Raw genomic sequence first — 19,880 nt, 5'->3', positions numbered from 1 at the left:
AGTTAGAAGGATTTCTGTTTGAACAGATTTATGTCCGGTGTGGTGGATCACATATAAATGTCAAACTATGTATCATACTTTGCTATGATTAAGAACCAATTGGGGATTGAAACGCGTAGGCCACTTGTTTCCCTGTATTTTTTAATTTGCTAGGGGATTTTATTGAAGATGAAATAAAGTGCAATTTTATCTTATTCTCTAACTTCTGGAACTGGATCTTCCATTACCTGTATTTGCTTCTATTGCCGCATGGAAGTCGCCTGCCACAGAATGAATGGTGGGTAGGCAGAGAAAAATTCTGTCTTATTAAAAAATAATGGGTCTTCATGTGAAGCTTGCACCTTTGATGCCAATTGATTATAATAGCTGTAAACCTGTTTTGTCAGGTATCAAGATGAAGCATCTCCCCTGGATGAAATGCCACTCATGATGTCAGAAGAAGGTTTTGAGAATGACGAAAGCGATTATCACACTTTACCAAGAGCCAGGATAAGGCGAAAAAAAAGAGGGCTGGAATGGTTTATCTGCGGAGGCTGGAAATTTCTGTGCACCAGGTTGGTATAATGATTGTTTCTTAAACCACTAACCATGAATGTAATTATTCACACATTGAAAAACTGCTGCATCAAAACCTCATGCATTAAACTGTGATTTGCCATGTTTAGGGAAGGGACAATTCGCTACATGGTTTTCACTCCGGTCTTGATGAGGTATGCTGGAGTCAGACATTCCTTATGCATCAAGAGGGACGGTGTATACCTCTGTGGGCACATTGCTAGAAATCCTCCTCCAGTCCCTGCTGACGTAAGATTTGTGGCAGAGCAAACACCACTGTTTGTGATGAATCTCACTAGCGGTGGTTGCTGCGCCCCATCCAATCCCAGCTCCACCCATTTTGTTGGAGCTGGGTGAAAATAGCATGAGAACGCCAAAAGTCGCAAAATTTTAGCGTAGCCTCGAGTTACCAAAATTATGTTACTTGTCAAAACATTTTACGCTAGAATATTGGCATAAAAGCTTAGATGAATCAGGCTCCATGTGTGATAAAACACAACATTTTGCATTCTTAAATGGCTGCTGCATTCAGTTTTGATCAAATAGTAAGATGTTTGTCATCACCAAAGTTGCATTGACTGGCGACCAGATCAGAAGAATTAAAGGGAATCTGTCACCAAGTTTTTGGTACCACATCTGAGAGCAGCATGATGTGGGGGAAAAACCCTGATTCCAGCAATGTGTCACTTACTGGGTTGCACACTGAAATAGAAATATATGCAGCTGAATGCTCCGATCTGAGTGCCGGCGGCAATGCCGGGTATTGAAGTGCGAGACTTGTGTGAGTTTCTCGCAAGTCTGGTCACAGCCTAAGAGAACAATAATATCACTGAGAGTGCCAAATAAAGCCCTTACCCATAGTCTCCACTGTAGTAACCTGTGTGTGCAGCCCCCACGCGCGTTTCGCGTGGGCTTTCTCGGGGGTATGCTATGTGTACTTACAACTTACAAAAATATGCTTATATATTGGTGTAATGTTTTTTCAGGGGATTTTTCATTCATTATTTTGTAGAACTCTATATAAAAAAAAAAAATATTTTTTCTCTTTCCGAAGTCTCTTCATGGGGCTTCAACTTTTACTTCTTTATCACTGCTCAGTGTATTGCAAGACAGATGACTTGCAATGCATTACACCTGTCATTTTGACAATGACAGAACACCTTTTAGACCCTGCTTCTGGCTGGGTGTAGCAGGCCCTTGTACTTGTCTGACCTAGAGGTCAGTATTTGACACCAACTGGCTCCTTGCGATCCTTGTGAGGGTGCTGATCGGCTGAGAAAGGAAGCCCCCTCCCTCTTACAACCCTTTAAATGTTATTGACAGCAGCATTTACAGAGTTAAACAGCCAGGGGCCATGCTGTCACCTGGCTGTTACAACAGGAGCTCAGCCATCAGTTAAGCCGAGCTTGCGTATATTCAAGAAAACCGTGCACAGTTAATAACATGATAATAATTCAACTATTATTTAACCCCTTCACGACCTTTGACGCCACGTAGGCGTCATAAAAAGTCGTGACAATACGACCCATGACGCCTATGTGGCGTCATGAATTGATTGCCCCCCTGCGGGTCGGGTGACCGGGGTCACTGAAAGGTCACCCGACCCGCACACAAAGGACCCTTCAGAGTTAACACCTGGGGGTGTGGCTTAGCCCCCACATGCCTACGATCGCTCTGATTGGCAGTTTCACTTTTAACAGCCAATCAGAGCGATTGTAATATTTCACCAATGAAAATTGGTGAAATATTACAATCCAGCCATGGCCGATGCTGAAATAGCATCGGCCATGGCTGGACACCGAGACCCGACACCCCCCCCCCCCCCACACCGACTGACGGCACCGATCGGCTGCCGCCACCGTCTGACGGCACCGATTGGCAGCCGCCGTCATAATTGGCCCCCCACGGCTTCCCTCCGCCCCCCCAGCCCTCCGATCACCCCCTCAGCCTTCCGATCACCCCCTCTCACCCTCCTTTGTGCCTCCGATCTCCCGCTATCCGTCCCGGTGTCCCGCCGTCCAGCGTCGTGGGCGCCGCCATCTTGGAAGATGGCGGGCGCATGAGCAGTGCGCCGAATTGAATCTGCAACGCTGCACATTCATTCATTTATTTTGATCACTATAATAAACTTTCATAGTGATCAAAATAAAAAAAAAAAAGTAAATCACCGCCCCCTTATCACCCCCATAGGTAGGGACAAATAATAAAAAAACAAAATATTTTTTTTTTTATTTTTCCATTAGGGTTAGGGCTAGGGTTGGAGCTAGGGTTAGGGTTAGAAATAGGGTTAGGGTTGGACTAAGGGTTAGGCTTGGACTAAGGGTTAGGGTTGGACTAAGGGTTAGGCTTGGACTAAGGGTTAGGCTTGGACTAAGGGTTAGGCTTGGACTAAGGGTTAGGCTTGGACTAAGGGTTAGGCTTGGGCTAAGGGTTAGGCTTGGGCTAAGGGTTAGGGTTGGACTAAGGGTTAGGGTTGGACTAAGGGTTAGGGTTGGACTAAGGGTTAGGGTTGGACTAAGGGTTAGGGTTGGACTAAGGGTTAGGGTTGGACTAAGGGTTAGGGTTGGACTAAGGGTTGGGGTTGGACTAAGGGTTGGGGTTGGACTAAGGGTTGGGGTTGGACTAAGGGTTGGGGTTGGACTAAGGGTTGGGGTTGGACTAAGGGTTGGGGTTGGACTAAGGGTTGGGGTTGGACTAAGGGTTGGGGTTGGACTAAGGGTTGGGGTTGGACTAAGGGTTGGGGTTGGACTAAGGGTTGGGGTTGGACTAAGGGTTGGGGTTGGACTAAGGGTTGGGGTTGGACTAAGGGTTGGGGTTGGACTAAGGGTTGGGGTTGGACTAAGGGTTGGGGTTGGACTAAGGGTTGGGTTGGGATTATGGTTAGGCTTGTGGTTAGGGTTAGAGTTGGGATTTCATTAGGGGTGTGTTGGGATTAGGGTTGAGGTTAGGGTTATGATTAGGGTTGGGATTAGGGTTAGGGGTTTGTTGGGGTTAGGGTTGGAGATAGAATTGAGGGGTTTCCACTGTTTAGGCACATCACGGGGTCTCCAAACGCGACATGGAGCCACCATTTATTCCAGCCAATTTTGCGTTCAAAAAGTCGAACGGTGCTCCGTCCATTTCGAGCCCCGACATGTGCCCAAACAGTGGTGTACCCCCACTTATGGAGTATCAGGGTACTTAGGAAAAATTGCACAACAACTTTGGGGGTCTAATTTCTCCTGTTACCCTTGGGAAAATAAAAACATGGGGCTAAAATAATTATTTTTGTGGAAAAAAAAATGATTTTTTATTTTCACGGTTCTGCGTTATAAACTTCTGTGAAGCACTTGGGGGTTCAACGTGCTCACCACACATCTAGATAAGTTCCTTGGGGGGTCTAGTTTCCAAAATGGGGTCACTTGTGGGGGGTTTGCACTGTTTAGGTACATCAGGAGCTCTGCAAACATAACATGACGCCCACAGACCATTCCATCAAGTCTTCATTTCAAAGCGTCACTACTTCCCTTCCGAGCCCCAACGTGTGCCCAAACAGTGGTCCCCCCCACTTATGGGGTACCAGCGTACTCAGGACACACTGGACAACAACTTTTGGGGTCCAAAGTATCCTGTTACCCTTGTGAAAATAAAAAATAGTGGACTAAAAATCATTTTTTGAGGAAAAAAAATATTTTTATTTTAACGGCTCTGCGTTATAAACTTCTGTGTAGCACCTGGGGGTTCAAAGTGCTCACTATGCATCTAGATAAGTTCCTTAGAGGGTCTAGTTTCCAAAATGGGGTCATTTGTGGGGGAGCTCCAAAGTTTACGCACACAGGGGCTCTGCAAACACGACATGGTGTCCGCTAACGATTGGAGCTAAATTTCCATTCAAAAAATCAAATGACGCTCCTTCCCTTCTGAGCCATGCCGTGCGCTCAAACAGTGGTTTCCCCCCACATATGGGGGACCAGTGTAATCAGGACAAAGTGGACAACAACTTTTGGGGTCAAATTTATCCTGTTACCCTTGGGAAAATAAAAAATAGCGGGCTAAAAAATCATTTTTGAGGAAAAAAAAATATTATGTTTTTTCATGGCTCTGCATTTATAAACTTCTGTGAAGCACTTGGGGATTCATAGTGCTCACTACACATCTAGATAAGCTCCTTGGGGGTTCTAGTTTCCAAAATGGGGTCACTTGTGGGGGTTTCTACTGTTGAGGCACACAGGGGCTCTGCAAACGCAACATGACGCCCGCAGAACATTCCATCAAAGTCTGCATTCCAAAATGGCGCTCCTTCCCTTCTGAGCTCTCCCGTGCTCCCAAACAGTGGTTCCCCCACACATATGGGGTATCGTTGTACTCAGGACAAATTGCACAACAACTTTTGTGGTTCAATTTCTCCTGTTAGCCTTGTGAAAATAAAAAATAGCGGGCTAAGAAATCCTTTTTGAGCAAAAAAAAAATGATTTTTTATTTTCACTGCTCTGCGTTATAAACTTCTGTGAAGCACTTGGGGGTTCAAAGTGCTCACCACACATCTAGATAAGTTCTTTCGGGGGTCTAGTTTCCAAAATGGGGTCACTTGTGGGGGAGCTCCAATGTTTAGCACACAGGGGCTCTCCAAATGAGACATGGTGTCCGCTAACGATTGGAGCTAATTTTCCAATCAAAAAGTCACATGGCGCTCCTTCCCTTCCGGGCCCTGCCGTGTGCCCAAACAGTGGTTTATGACCACATATGAGGTATCGATGTACTCAGGAGAAATTGCCCAACAAATTTTAGGATACATTTTATCCTGTTACCCATGTGAAAATTAAAAAACTGAGGCTAAATAAAATTTATGTGGAAAAAAAAAAGTACTTTTTTTTTACGGATCAATTTCTGAAGCACCTGGGGGTTCAAAGTGCTCACTATGCATCTAGATAAGTTCCTTGGAGGGTCTAGTTTCCAAAATGGGGTCACTTGTGGGGGAGCTCCAATGTTTAGGCACACAGGTGCTCTCCAAACGTGACATGGCAACCGCTAGATATTCAAGCATATTTTCCATTCAAAAAGTAAAATGGCGCTCCTTGCCTTCTGAGCCCTGCCGTGCGCCCAAACAGTGGTTTATGACCACATATGAGGTATCGGTGTACTCAGGAGAAATTGCCCAACAAATTTTAGGATACATTCTATCCTGTTACCCATGTGAAAATGAAAAAACTGATGCTAAAAGAAAATTTTGGTTGGAAAAATTAAAATGTCCATTTTTTCATTCCATGTTGCTTTAGATCCTGTGAAGCACCTGAAGGGTTAATAATCTTCTTGAATGTAGTTCTGAGTAGCTTGAGGGGTGCAGTTTTTAGAATGGTGTCACTTTTGGGTATTTTCTGCCATATAGACCCCTCAAAGTGACTTCAAATGTGAGGTGGTCCCTAAAAAAAAATGGTTTTGTAAATTTTGTTGTAAAAATGAGAAATTGCTGGTCAACTTTTAACCCTTATAACTTCCTAACGAAAAAAAATGTTGTTTCCAAAATTGTGCTGATGTAAAGTAGACATGTGGGAAATGTTATTTATTAACTATTTTGTGTCACATAACTCTCTGGTTTAACAGAATAAAAATTCAAAATTTGAAAATTGCAAAATTTTCAAAATTTTCACCAAATTTCCATTTTTTTCACAAATAAACGCAAAAATTAACGACCTAAATTTACCACTAACATGAAGCCCAATATGTCACGAAAAAACAATCTCAGAATCGCTAGGATGCGTTGAAGCGTTCCTGAGTTATTACCTCATAAAGGGACATTGGTCAGAATTGCAAAAAATGGCCAGGTCATTAAGGTCAAAATAGGCTGGGTCATGAAGGGGTTAACCCCTTAGTGACATAGCCAATTTGGTACTTAATGACCAAGCCAATTTTTACAATTTTGACCACTGTCACTTTATGAGGATATAGCTCTGGATCGCTTCAACGGATCCCACTGATTGAGATTGTACTTTATGTTAGTGATAACATTTCTTTGCTATGACTTGTTTATTTATGAAAACAATGAAAATTTGGCAAATAATTAAAAATTTTGCAATTTTCAAAATTTTAATTTTTGCGCCCTTAACTCAGAATGTCATATCACAAGAAATAGTTAATAAATAACATTTCCCACATGTCTAATTTACATCAGCACAATTTTGGAAACATAATTTTTTTTGTTAGTTATAAGGGTTAAAAGTTGATCAGTGATTTCTCATTTTTCCAACATAATTTACAAAACCATTTTTTTTAGGGAACACTTCACATTTGAAGTGAGTTTCGGGGGTCAATATAACAGAAAATACCCAAAAGTGACACCATTCTAAAAACTGCGCTAAACCACATTCAAAACGTTTTTTTAACCCTTTAGGTGCTTCACGAGAACTAAAGCAATGTGGAAGGAAAAAATGAACATTTTACTTTTTTCACTTTTTTTTTTTATCTTTGTTTTTATTGAATGCAAAAAATTTTTTCATACATATATTAATGCAGATAATGTTTGAGGCATATATAACAAATACATCAGCATTGGTACACAGAGCAATAGATCTAGATAAACACAGAAAAACGGGGAAGGGAAAAAAGGGAGGGGGTGTCAGAAACAAGCATAATGTTTACCCATCAGACATCCAGCACATGTGTCCAACATTAAGATCAGGACCCACCGACATTAAAGTACACCCCAACCCCCCCCCCCCCCCCCTCCAAAGAGTCTCTCCGCAGCAATTCACCCAGCTACATAATTGGACGAGTGTCATTCCCCAGTAGAAGTTGCTCCTGTTACCCAACCGTTTTCTGAAAACAGGTCTTAGGCTGTGTGCACACGCAGCGGATTTTGCTGCGGTTCCGCAGCGGATTTGGCCACTGCGGACCCGTAGCAGTTTTTTGCTGCAGTGTACAGTACCATGATTCCCTATGGGAATCAAAAACCGCAGTGCAGACGGTGCGGAATTTTCCGCGCGGATTATCTCCCGTTTTCAATCCGCAGAAAGAAATGACATGTCAATTCTTTCTGCGGATTCTGCTGCGGTTTGCCATCTCCTCCATTGAGGAGATGAAAAACCACAGGGCAAAACCACAGAGCAATCCGGAGGTAAAACCGCAGGTCTTTTGACCTATGGTTTCACCTGTGGATTTTACAAAATCCGCGCGGATGAATCCGCACCACAATCCGCAGTGTGTGCACACAGCCTTAACATCACTCTGTATGCGTTGTGGGAGCAGGGAGTTGAAGCTTTCCCAAGTTTTGAAAAATGTCTGCACCCTTCCCTCTTTATGTAAAGAGGCCTCAACCCAGTCCATTTGAAGCAAGAATGACAGCTTGTCTAGAAAGATTTTGAACGGAGGGGCATGGTCGTGGATCCATGTCTGTAAAAGGGCCTTAGCACCGGCTGCCGCCACCAAATGCTGTAGTTTATGGGCCCCTGGAGAACAGGTGTAGTTATCTGGTTTTAGGTATCCAAATATGGCCCCTAAGGGTTCGTCAGGAACAAAGTTTGTCAGATGTGTGGCAGTGTATTGTCATACTCTTTCCCAAAATTGTCTAATGACTGGGCATGCCCACAAGCAATGAAACAAGTTGGCTTCTGGGGAATGGCATTTAAAACTTTTAGAAGTTGTGTACAGCCCCATTCTATGTGACCCTTTTGCGGAGTCAGGTAACAGCCATGACAGATTTTCAATCTCATTTCTAGAAAACGGGCTGAAGGGAGGAATTTGTAGGCTTGGTTTAGAACTTTCCGAATAGTGTTGCAGGACATGCTCGGGTCTTCAGTCTGCCATTTTGTTAATGGAAATTGTAATTGTTCAGAATCCTTGGCTACATGGATGAATTTGTAATTGGTGGCTATTTGGCCAGATGACGAATTAGATTTAGTGAACCATTTAAGCACGGATGGTCTCCATTCATATTCAGGTAGATGTGTTTATACTTTTGATACATAGCTTTTACCTTGCAGATATTGGAATAGAGGGGGCATGACAGTGGGATATTTATATTTCAACTCCTCCATTGAGTATATACGTCATTCCTCGGGGTAGACTAAGTGCTTAAGGCCTGTTTCACACTTCCGTTTTTGACCATCAGTCAAAATCCACCGTTTTGCAAAAAAAAAAAAAATGATCCGCCATTTTTTTTGGCAGATCCGTTTTTTTCCCCATTGATTTGCATTACCGGCGGATCTTGACGGATGGCCATCCGTTGGATCCGTTTTTTTGCGGATCCGTCAATTTTTTTTGCATCCGCCGACATGCCTGGACGGACCATGCAACGTTTTTTTTGCTGCAGGATCCGCATTTTATTGTGCGCATGCCCGGAGGAATGAAGTCAGCTGGAAATTTAACCCTGAAATCATTTCTGGCGAACAGAAAAAATTCTCTCTCTCTGTCTCTCTCTCTCTCTCTCTCTCTCTCTCCTTCCCTGGCTGCGGTTCCTTTAAAATTCTTCGTTCATCGGATCCGTCAAAAAACGGTCCGGTGGCATCCATTCACATCAGTTAGCAACGGATCCGCTTTCCGCCATTTTGGCGGCTTTTAACTGACACAAAAAACTGAAGTGTGAAACAGGCCTTATAGATGTTATACCTTGAGAGTACCACTGGCAGAAGACGGGATGAGAGTGCCCATCCTGAAAGTGGGGGTTACCAATAAGTGGAAGAAGAAGAGACATCCAGGGAGAGAGCTGGCAGTGTCAATGTAGTTCCTGCCACGCCCTCCATGTAGACTTTAAATGTGGGTTAGCTCGCACTTCAACCGGCAATTCAGTATAAGGCTGGTTTCACATTAGCGCTTTTGTGCGCAGCGCATCGTGCGCACCCGTGCGCATGCGCACTGCGCACCTATACTTAACATGACGTGCGCATGGTCTTGCGCATACTTGCGTTTTCGTGCGCATGCGTTTTTTTGTCTTTTGCGCCAGGCGCGCCAGACGCAACATGTTGCATTTTTGGTTCCGCCCTGTCTCGTCAAAAAAACGCATGCGCACGCTTGCGCACGGAATGCGCAAAAACACCACATTGGAGCCTATGGGAACGCATGCGTGCGCATGGTCTTGCGCACGCTTGCGTTTTTTTGCGCATGCGTTTTTGAGTTAAACAAGTCTAGAATGTTCTCTAGACAATGGAAAAAACGTCACACTTAAAAACGCATGCGCATAAAAAACGCCAACGCATGCAAAAAACGCATGTAAAACGCAAACAACGCTGCGTTTTTTTTACACATCAGCGTGCGCATGACGTTAAAAAAACGCGCATTTGTTTTGCGTTTTTCTTTGCGTTTTTTATGCGCCCGATGCGCTGCGCAAAAAAACGCTAATGTGAAACTAGCCTAAGGGAGATATAGAAGAGCAGGGAGAGCCAGTCCCGGGGTAAGACCCCATTCCAGGCCACCACCCTGTACAGAGATGCCAAGTTATAGTGTCTAATGTCAGGGAAAGTTATCCCCCTGTTTCCACTTGATTGTTGGAGTATTTTAAAGGCTGTACAAGGCTTTATTCTCTCCCAGATGATTGAGCCATACAGATAGTTAATCCGCTTTTCTCCTTAAGCCGGGGTCACACTAGCATATGGCATCGGATGCGAGAGCATCGAATGCGATATGCTAATGGCTCTCGGTTCCTGCTCTGCTGCGAGCGAGAGCTGAGTGTCATGCGACTGTGCTCTGAGCCTCTCGCACAGAGAGGTTCGGAGCACAGCTGCAGAAGAGGCAGAGAAACTAATTTCTCCATCTCCTTCATTGCCGGGGTCAGCGTGTATCACACTGCACTCAGATAATATCCGAGTGATGTGTGTTGTGTCACTTGCACCCATAGACTTATATGGGTGCGAGTGAGCCGAGACTCGGCGGCGTGTCGGTGACAATCACAGCATGCTGCGATTTCACTCACGTAGAATACGGCTGAGGAAAAAAACGGTGATGGGAGCTGCCCCATAGATGAATACTGGTCCGAGTGCTATGCGATATTTTATCGCAAAGCACTCGTCCGTATTCATCGGTGGTGTGACCCTGGCCTTAGGAGCTAGATAGATTGGGAGAGTATGGACAAGGTAGAGGCGATGTGGGAATTCCATCATCTTAATTAAGTTGGCTCAGCCTAGATATGACAAGTTAAAATCCTTCCATTTGACTAGGGTAGATTCTAAGTTTTTAAGATATGAATAGTGATGAGCGAGTATACTCGTTGCTTGGGTTTTCCCAAGCATGCTCAAGTGTCCTCTGAATATTTCAGCGTGCTCGAGGATTTAGTGTTTGTCGACAGAGCTGCATGATTTGCGACTGCTAGACAGCATAAATACATGTATACTGTGAGGTAGCGCTGTTATTTAAGTAGGGGATCACTCGCTTGGCAGCCACAAAATCAGATCCGGCACAGGTTTTCCATAAACCAGTATAGTCCATGTGGTTTATTAAACATCATAAACCATGACCAGCAATATATAAACGGCATAGCGTCCATGACAGAGCTTCACTCTGTTAGCAATGTCCAATACGCAGGCTTTTCAGCCTCACAGTTACAGTTAGGTCCATATATATTTAGACAGAGACAACATTTTTCTAATTTTGGTTCTAGACATTACCACAATGAATTTTAAACAAAACAATTCAGACGCAGTTGAAGTTTAGACTTTCAGCTTTCATTTGAGGGTATCCACATTAAAATTGGATGAAGGGTTTAGGAGTTTCAGCTCCTTAACATGTGCCACCCTGTTTTCAAAGGGACCAAAAGTAATTGGACAGATTAAATAATTGTAAATAAAATGTTCATTTCTAGTACTTGGTTGAAAACCCTTTGTTGGCAATGACTGCCTGAAGTCTTGAACTCATGGACATCACCAGACGCTGTTTCCTCCTTTTTGGTGCTCTGTCGGGCCTTCACTGCTGTGGTTTTCAGTTGCTGTTTGTTTGTGGGCCTTTCTGTCTGAAGTTTAGTCTTTAACAAGTGAAATACATGCTCAATTGGGTTGAGATCAGGTGACTGACTTTGCCATTCAAGAATATTCCACTTCTTTGCTTTAATAAACTCCTGTGTTGCTTTGGATTTATGTTTTGGGTCATTGTCCATCTGTAGTATGAAACGACGACCAATCAGTTTGGCTGCATTTGGCTGGATCTGAGCACACAGTATGGCTCTGAATACCTTAGAATTCATTCGGCTGCTTCTGTCCTGTGTCACATCATCAATAAACACTAGTGACTCAGTGCCACTGGCAGCCATGCATGCCCAAGCCATCACACTGCCTCCGCTGTATTTTACAGATGATGTGGTATGCTTTGAATCATGAGCTGTACCACGCCTTCGCCATACTTTTCTCTTTCCATCATTCTGGTAGAGGTTGATCTTGGTTTCATCTGTCCAAAGAATGTTCTTCCAGAACTGTGCTGGCTTTTTTAGATGTTTTTTAGCAAAGTCCAGTCTAGCCTTTTTATTCTTGATGCTTATGAGTGACTTGCACCGTGCAGTGAACCCTCTGTATTTACTTTCATACATTCTTCTCTTTATGGTAGATTTGGATATTGATACGCCTACCTCCTGGAGAGTGTTGGTCACTTGGTTGTCTGTTGTGAAGGGGTTTCTCTTCACCATGGAGACTATTCTGCGATCATCCACGACTGTTGTCTTCCGTGGGCGCCCAGGTCTTTTTTCATTGATGAGTTCACCAGTGCTTTCTTTCTTTCTCAGGATGTACCAAACTGTAGATTTTGCCACTCCTATTGTTGTAGCAATTTCTCGGATGGGTTTTTTCTGTTTTTGCAGCTTAAGGATGGCTTGTTTCACCTGCATGGAGAGCTCCATTGACCGCATGTTTCCTTCACAGCAAAACCTTCCAAATGCAAGCACCACACCTCAAATCAACTACAGGCCTTTTATCTGCTTAATTGAGAATGACATAATGAAGGGATTGCCCACACCTGTCCATGAAATAGCCTTGGAGTCAATTGTCCAATTACTTTTGGTCCCTTTAAAAACAGGGTGGCACATGTTAAGGAGCTGAAACTCCTAAACCCTTCATCCAATTTTAATGTGGATACCCTCAAATGAAAGCTGAAAGTCTGAACTTCACCTGCATCTGAATTGTTTTGTTTAAAATTCATTGTGGTAATGTCTAGAACCAAAATTAGAAAAATGTTGTCTCTGTCCAAATATATATGGACCTAACTGTATATCTCACCCCGTCAGGGTTCTCTCATGGCTGCTTCTCCATACTGCAGACATTCATTCCCTCCAGGGAACTCTCAGGCACTTGCAGCCATTACTCACAGCGTCCACACGTGCTGTCAGGCAGGAAGCCCCATCTCAGCAGGACCTTCCACTCTGGACCAACCGGGTCCAAGCATTCACCACCTGTGACCTACCCTGGCTACATTATATGGTTCATAGCCACGCCCACAAGGTCACATGACTCTGACCTCATCACAGGTCCTTAAAGCATTTACACTCTCTTTCCAACAGTGCTTTAAACACACCCCCTGGGTGGGTTTGTAGGTAACCAGGCCCGCACATCTCTCTAGTTACCTGGAGACTTCTCCCTTACACATTAAAACAACACCTCAGCAATATCATTGCTGACCAACACATAAGTCTCCATCCCAAAGCCACCCACTTTGGGATAAATAACGGCCATTCCGTATTCTGCCATTCATCCTTTCTCTTGGGACATCCACACAGCGCCCCCTAGTGGACACAGTGGTTACTACACCACATACCTCTCCCCTCTGTTCAAACTTGTGGGGTTGAAACACACAACCTTACATCAAGCTCTTGAGACTCATTACACCTTGCCCCACAGGTCGAGAGAACCGTCTCCATCTGTTATACGGCCTTGTTCCTACGTTAGACCTCTCCCGCCTCCAGCGGTCAGAATATCGGTCATTGGCTTTGACCCCCCAGTCACGGTCTGTCTGTGTCGTCAGACACTGGTTAGTCACCATCCTTTCTCTATCTAAGCGTCTTGTAAGAAATGGTACCCCACCACATCTAAGTTTACTTTTCAGTGCATTAACCTCACAGTTCACACTGTAATCTACGGTGCAACGTATTGGCACGTTGAGCCTCTTTCTCTGCTTCTTCCACCTGTCGTTTCAACTGTTTCAGACGCACATCATTTCCCTCTGCCAGGCCTTTGTACTGCTCAGAATTACGCCTTTCATCATCCATTTGCCTTCGTACAACCTTCAGTTTTTTCTCCGTACGACGTACTTGTTTGCTAGCACTTTAATTTCTGCATCAAGCTGTTCCTCCAGTAGTGCAACCTTTGCATCTAGGTCCTTATTCTGGCAAACTAATTGCTGATGGGCACTCTCATTCTTCTGAGCATTACTACATTTTGTCTTCAGATCAGCATCCATCTGGTCAACCTGAAGTGTGGCCTTTCTCAGCTTGTCATTGGCTAATTCAACGTTGCCGTGTTCTTCCTCCACTTCTTCTTCAAGCTGAACAATGCGAGACTCTAACCGCCTCTTTTCTTCCAAAGCCAGAGCACCTTCACCTCTGTTGTTGGCAATCACATCAGCCAGTTCATCTCTTTCCTGCTGTGCTTGTTTTTCAGCACACTCTGCAGCAGCAAGCTCCGTCTGCAAATGAATCACCTCTGCTTCCATACTTTTCAGTTTCTTTTTGTCTTCACACTGTTCCTCATTCAGGCCTGGCCGCTGTAAGTCTTCGTCCCACTTCTTCTCCCGCAGAAGACCTCTTACAGTTTCTGTTAGTACTCCTACCTCTTCTCTGAGGGACTTATTCAGACCTTGCCACGATGCCAGGTGACCTTTGAGCTCGAAGACTTCTTTCTCTAGGTCATCTAGTCTGTGCTCCCTCTCTCTCTCAAAGCCACAGTCACCCCTAGAGTCTGAGTCACGCCGATCATCTGAGTCAACCCTCCAGTTACCCTCTGACCTTGTGTCCGCTCCACTCACCTTATCTCCCAGCCCACCATCTGTCTTATCACGAGACGTCAGGTCCGTCAGTTGGGCAGATGTACTTCTTCTTCCAGTCACTTCTACATCAGACCTGTCCACTTTAGGTGGCGTCACCGTCTCAACGTCTGTTAATCCAACAGTAGAAACGTCTCCCTCATTCGACCATGCATCATCAAACAACACAAAGTCCCGGCCCCTCTCCAAGGCATAGACTAAGTCACGTGGTATCCCGCCCCCTTGGCACGCACCACCTTTGGTCCCCTCTAACATTACTTGGTCTACTGCATAGTTAACCGTGACCCCATGTTTACAGCGAACCCTGGCATTTTTCTCGGTCAAAGAACAAAACGAGAGGCGTTCCTGTCACAGTCACCTGTTATGAATGAGTCACCGAGGAGGAAAAACAAAAACAAGCTAAGCCACAGAAAACCAGAGAGGTTGGTAACTAAGCGGATTGCAGACCCCTGATCCTATCCACACAACTAGCAGTAGAGCGTACCTACGATGATCCTAGATGCCTTGTCACAGCCAGAGAACTAAATAAACCTAAAGCAAGAAAAGGGGAAATCTAAACTGCCCCAGAGCAGACCCCAAAGCAATAGACAACCCCCAAACATGTATTGTCGGTGAAAACACAAACACAGATAGAAAAATAGGCTGAGCAAACGATGGGGCCACACTAACTAGAAAGGACAGGAAAGGAAAGATTCTGTCTGCAATCTCGCACAAAACCCTGTCAAAAAATGTCCCAACACTTTCTGATAACAAAAACCCTGAAGTCACTAGACTTCAATTCCCTATATCAGCACTCTGGTCTTTTTTTGCTCTGTCTTCAGAATATACCAATCTGATCAGGGACAAAAAGCAAACAGAGACATAAGAATGGGAATTCAGCACAGCCCCAGCCGGGGCTGGCTGACCACAAAAACTGAGTAAGCAGACCAAATCTCATGTGAAAAAATAGCAGAGCACACTTAGCTTGAGAAGGCAGGAACAGAACTGGAAACCAGAACCTCAGGCGTTATGAATGAGTCACCGTAGGAGGCAAAAACAGAAATACTAGCTAAGTCCAGAAAACCAGAGAAGTTGGCAACTATCGGATTGCAGACCCCTGAACCTAACAACAACTAGCAGTAGCCGTGGGGGGTTCCTACGGTGCCCTAGACCCCTCGATCACAGCCGGAGAACTACATAGCCTAAAGACAGAAAGGGAAATCTAAACTGCCCCAGAGCAGACCCCAAAGCAATAGGCAGCCCCCAACAAATAATGACGGTGAAGCAAGATGAAAAAACACACAGATAGAAAGATAGGCTGAGCAAATGATTGGGCCCAAGCTAACTATATAGGACAGGATAGAAAAGCTGCTGTCTGCAATCCGCCAAAACCCTCTCAAAAACAAAAGTCAACAGACTGATAGGGAAAAAAGCCCTGAAGACGCTAGGCTTCAAAAAGACTATATCAGTACTCAGGTATTTTCTGAAGACAGAGCAAAAAGGAATTCAGCTCACCCAGCAAGGAAAGGCAGAAATCAGAAAAACAAAGCAAAACAAAACCAAAACACAATTGCAAAAAGCAGAGCAGAAAAACTTAGCTTTTGAGGAGCAGGAATCAGACTGGTCTCCAAGAATCCCTCAGAGAAATCACCCGCAAGGAAGAAGGGCGTCGGCTGCCTTATATCCAGTCAGCAATTCCAGTCACCCAGTCATCATCATTCTGCTCAGGTGCTTTGTAATCAGCCTCACTACCTTCCTTCACCAGAAGAGGGAGTTCATCAGACCTCAATGGTGAAGGGGAAAATGAACTCACAACACTCAGGGCAGGAAAAAAATCGCCAGCACAAAATTAGGGAGTCGGCTGTCTTAAATCCAGTCAAAGACTCCTGATGTCCACTCACAGTCCTCCTCCTCAGGTGGCAGGTCTCTGCCATTTAGATCAGCTTCATTACCTACTGTTACCACTAGAGGGAGCCCGGATGGAGAACTCACGACTCCTCTGTCAAAACATCCAGCTCCACCACCCTCACCAGAAGCCAGAGGTAAACCAGAAAATGAGTTCACAACAGTCACTTGACTCTGAGTCCAGTCTACCAGAAACTCCTTCCTGGTGCAGCATCACGGTACACACTTGTGGCCCGTCATTATACGGAAAATACATGCCGCACTCCTCAAAACTCATACAGACACACTGCGGTTCCCCAGACATACCCACTGAGGCAACCAGTGCTGCCATTTCCTGAACCACCCCAATTTGGGTCACCACCCCCTCCAGGGACTCCACCCCTTTTTGGGTTACCACCCCAATTTGGGTCACCGCCCCCCTCTCGGACGCCACTTCTTTTTGGGCTACCACCCCAATTTGGGTCACCGCCCCCTTCTGGGACGCCATCCCCTTTCGGGCTACCACCCCGATTTAGGACTCCACCCCCTTTTGGGCTACCACCCCGGTTTGGGCCACTGCCCCCTTCCGGGATTTCCCCATGTCAGTTATACCGGTCTTCTCAGACCACAGGTCACACAACACAGTTTGTCTTTTAACGATACCACACAAGTCCTTGATGGCACCACCACAGCTCCTGCTGTCACCGATCACCGACACCACCAGCTGCTGTTCACACACAGCGGCTGGTGTCCTCTTCGTAACTCCGCCTAGTTACAGGAAGCCGCTTGTCCCCTTCGTAACCCCGCCGAGTTACCGGAAGCCACTTGTCAACTTCTTAACTCCCACTGAGCCACTGCAGGCTGAGTTGAAAAAAGAAAGAAAGCACCATACAAAAAACTCAGGTGTCCTTTCTGTGTGCTATTCAGGACGTTCCGTCTCCTCTCCTGAGACCGTCCAACACACAGGGCGCACCGGGTGCTATTCAAGGAGCGACCCTCCCAGGGTTTCCCAGCACACCGGCCACACCAACATACCACACAAAACTCGTGTCCTGTCTGTGTGCTATTCTGGACGTTCCGTCTCCGCCTGAGACCGTCCAACACACAGGGCGCATCGGGTGCTATTCAGGGAGCGGCCCTCCTCCCAGGGTTTCCCAACACACCGGCCTCACCAGGTCCAGGGGCTTAGCGGGTGCTCTTCAGGACATCCATCTCCTCCTGAGACTGCCCAACACTCACGCCTCACCAAGTCCAAGGTCATACCATGCGCTCCAGGGATCCGATTCTTCTCCTAGAATCTCCCAACACTGACCCTCCAGGACCTTGCTCACTGAACCCTCCAGGTACACAGTCTCTCTCACTGACCCAGGTCAGTACAACACGAACCTGTCCATTACCTGTGTCGGCCCCACAGGTCCTCGGATACCTCTTCTCCACAGAGGCACCCTATCAATCACCAGTCTCTTTCTCACTGACCGACCCCGCTCAGTACAACACGGTTTTCACGACTGTCACCTGCTGGCCGCGCAGGTTCTTGGACCCCTCTACCGCAGAGGTATCCTATAAGTCTCTTTCTCCTGGGGAAATGGCCGCACTGGGCTCACCGATCCGGACAGTGCCTTACTCACTAGGCCGCCCCACGGTTCCAGAACCACAGCCGGGCAGTGGCTTCCCCAACCGTCAGCCTTCCTGGCTCAGCGTTAACCTTAGCAACCGACTTTGCAGTCCTCTTCCGTTGCTCCCAGCAACAAGGCTACAACAATGCCCATAGCTTTCTCCACCAATTGTGAGGTAGCGCTGTTATTTAAGTAGGGGATCACTCGCTTGGCAGCCACAAAATCAGATCCGGCACAGGTTTTCCATAAACCAATATAGTCCATGCGGTTTATTAAACATCATAAACCATGACCAGCAATATATAAACGGCATAGCGTCCATGACAGAGCTTCACTCTGTTAGCAATGTCCAATACGCAGTCTTTTCAGTTTCACAGTTATATCTCACCCCTTCAGGGTTCTCTCATGGCTGCTTCTCCATACTGCAGACATTCATTCCCTCCAGGGAACGCTCAGGCACTTGCAGCCATTACTCACAGCGTCCACACGTGCTGTCAGGCAGGAAGCCCCATCTCAGCGGGACCTTCCACACTGGACCAACCAGGTCCAAGCATTCACCACCTGTGACCTACCCTGGCCACATTATATGGTTCATAGCCACGCCCACAAGGTCACATGACTCTGACCTCATCACAGGTTTTTCAAGCATTTATACACTCTTTCCAACAGTGCTTTAAACACACCCCCTGGGTGGGTTTGTAGGTAACCAGGCCCGTACATCTCTCTAGTTACCTGGAGACTTCTCCCTTACACATTGAAACAACACCTCAGCAATATCATTGCTGACCAACACATAAGTCTCCATCCCAAAGCCACCCACTTTGGGATACATAACGGCCATTCCGTATTCTGCCATTCATCCTTTCTCTTGGGACATCCACACAGCGCCCCCCTAGCGGACACAGTGGTTCCTACACCACAATACCAACCAGGGGAAAGAAAGGGAGTCAGAGGTGATAAATGTAAACGGTAATACAAATTTTATTCAGTAATTAGCATATAAAATCACACAAATAACTCACAATACTACATGTAATCCAAAACAGTACAGAAAAGAAAAGGGATACCCGAGCATGCTCAGTTAAACCTGAGCAACGAGTATACTCGCTCATCACTAGATATGAATTATTAGTTTTGTATAATTTGGCTGGGTGTTTTGACACCTGCATACCCAAGTATTTCAATAAGCCGTTAGTAAATTGACACAGGAACTTTGATATCCACAAAGGTCTGGAAGGGCCCCGTAAGCCCTTCAAAGGTAGGGGTCTGCAGTTGATGGCGCAAAACACTCCCTGACAGAAGTTATGTCGCTTATCTATGTTATGTAAATAAAAGCTTATAACCTGACGTTAAATTCATCCATTGGTTGTATAAATAATTCTTTTGAAAGCTGAAACCCTCCGAAATGTGGTTTAGGTTAAGAAAATAAATTGCCATCAATGCAGAAATATTGATCATTTAATGGACACCGAATGGTCAGATTTTGGCAAGACAAAAGTTTTGTCGGCCACAGAAAGTAATGTGATATTCAAACAAATAATTAACTTAAAATACAAATATATGTTGCATAACATTGGTGAATGAAGTTGTGATGCTATTAGAGTCATATTTAATATTTTGTGTGATTTCCATGAGCTTGAAGGACTGCATCCATGCGGTTCAACAATGATTCATGCAATTTATTAATGAAGTCATCAGGAATAGCAAAGAATGCAGTCTTACATGCCTCCCAGAGTTCATCTACCATATTTTTCCGACCATAAGACGCACTTTTTTCCCCCAAAATTTTGGGGGAAAGTGGGGGGTGCGTCTTAGGGTCGCAATACACGGTACTAACCTGGTGGCTGGTGGCAGCGGGCGGCGCGGTGGTGGCAGCGGGCGGCGCTCCGATGCAGGGGCGGCGGCTCCGCCGGCATTTCTTCG

The 19,880-nt window shown here is 45.5% G+C and overlaps 1 protein-coding gene across 2 annotated transcripts in view; it reads left to right on the top strand.

Annotated features, from left to right (window-relative positions):
• Positions 1–19,880, top strand: part of ATP9B (ATPase phospholipid transporting 9B (putative)) — a 478,099-nt gene that overhangs the window by 37,794 nt on the left and 420,425 nt on the right. For both annotated transcript variants that reach the window (XM_073566404.1, XM_073566400.1), the window contains exon 2: positions 387–554. In XM_073566404.1, coding sequence (XP_073422505.1) covers positions 387–554 — 168 coding nt within the window. The remainder of the gene's footprint in view (positions 1–386; positions 555–19,880) is intronic.

This window comes from Dendrobates tinctorius, unplaced genomic scaffold (assembly GCF_039654945.1).
Source record: "Dendrobates tinctorius isolate UK_male_01 unplaced genomic scaffold, ASM3965494v1 ptg000004l, whole genome shotgun sequence".
Taxonomy (NCBI): domain Eukaryota; kingdom Metazoa; phylum Chordata; class Amphibia; order Anura; family Dendrobatidae; genus Dendrobates; species Dendrobates tinctorius.
Note: the sequence above shows the minus strand (reverse complement) of the source record. Positions and strands in the feature narration are given on the sequence as shown.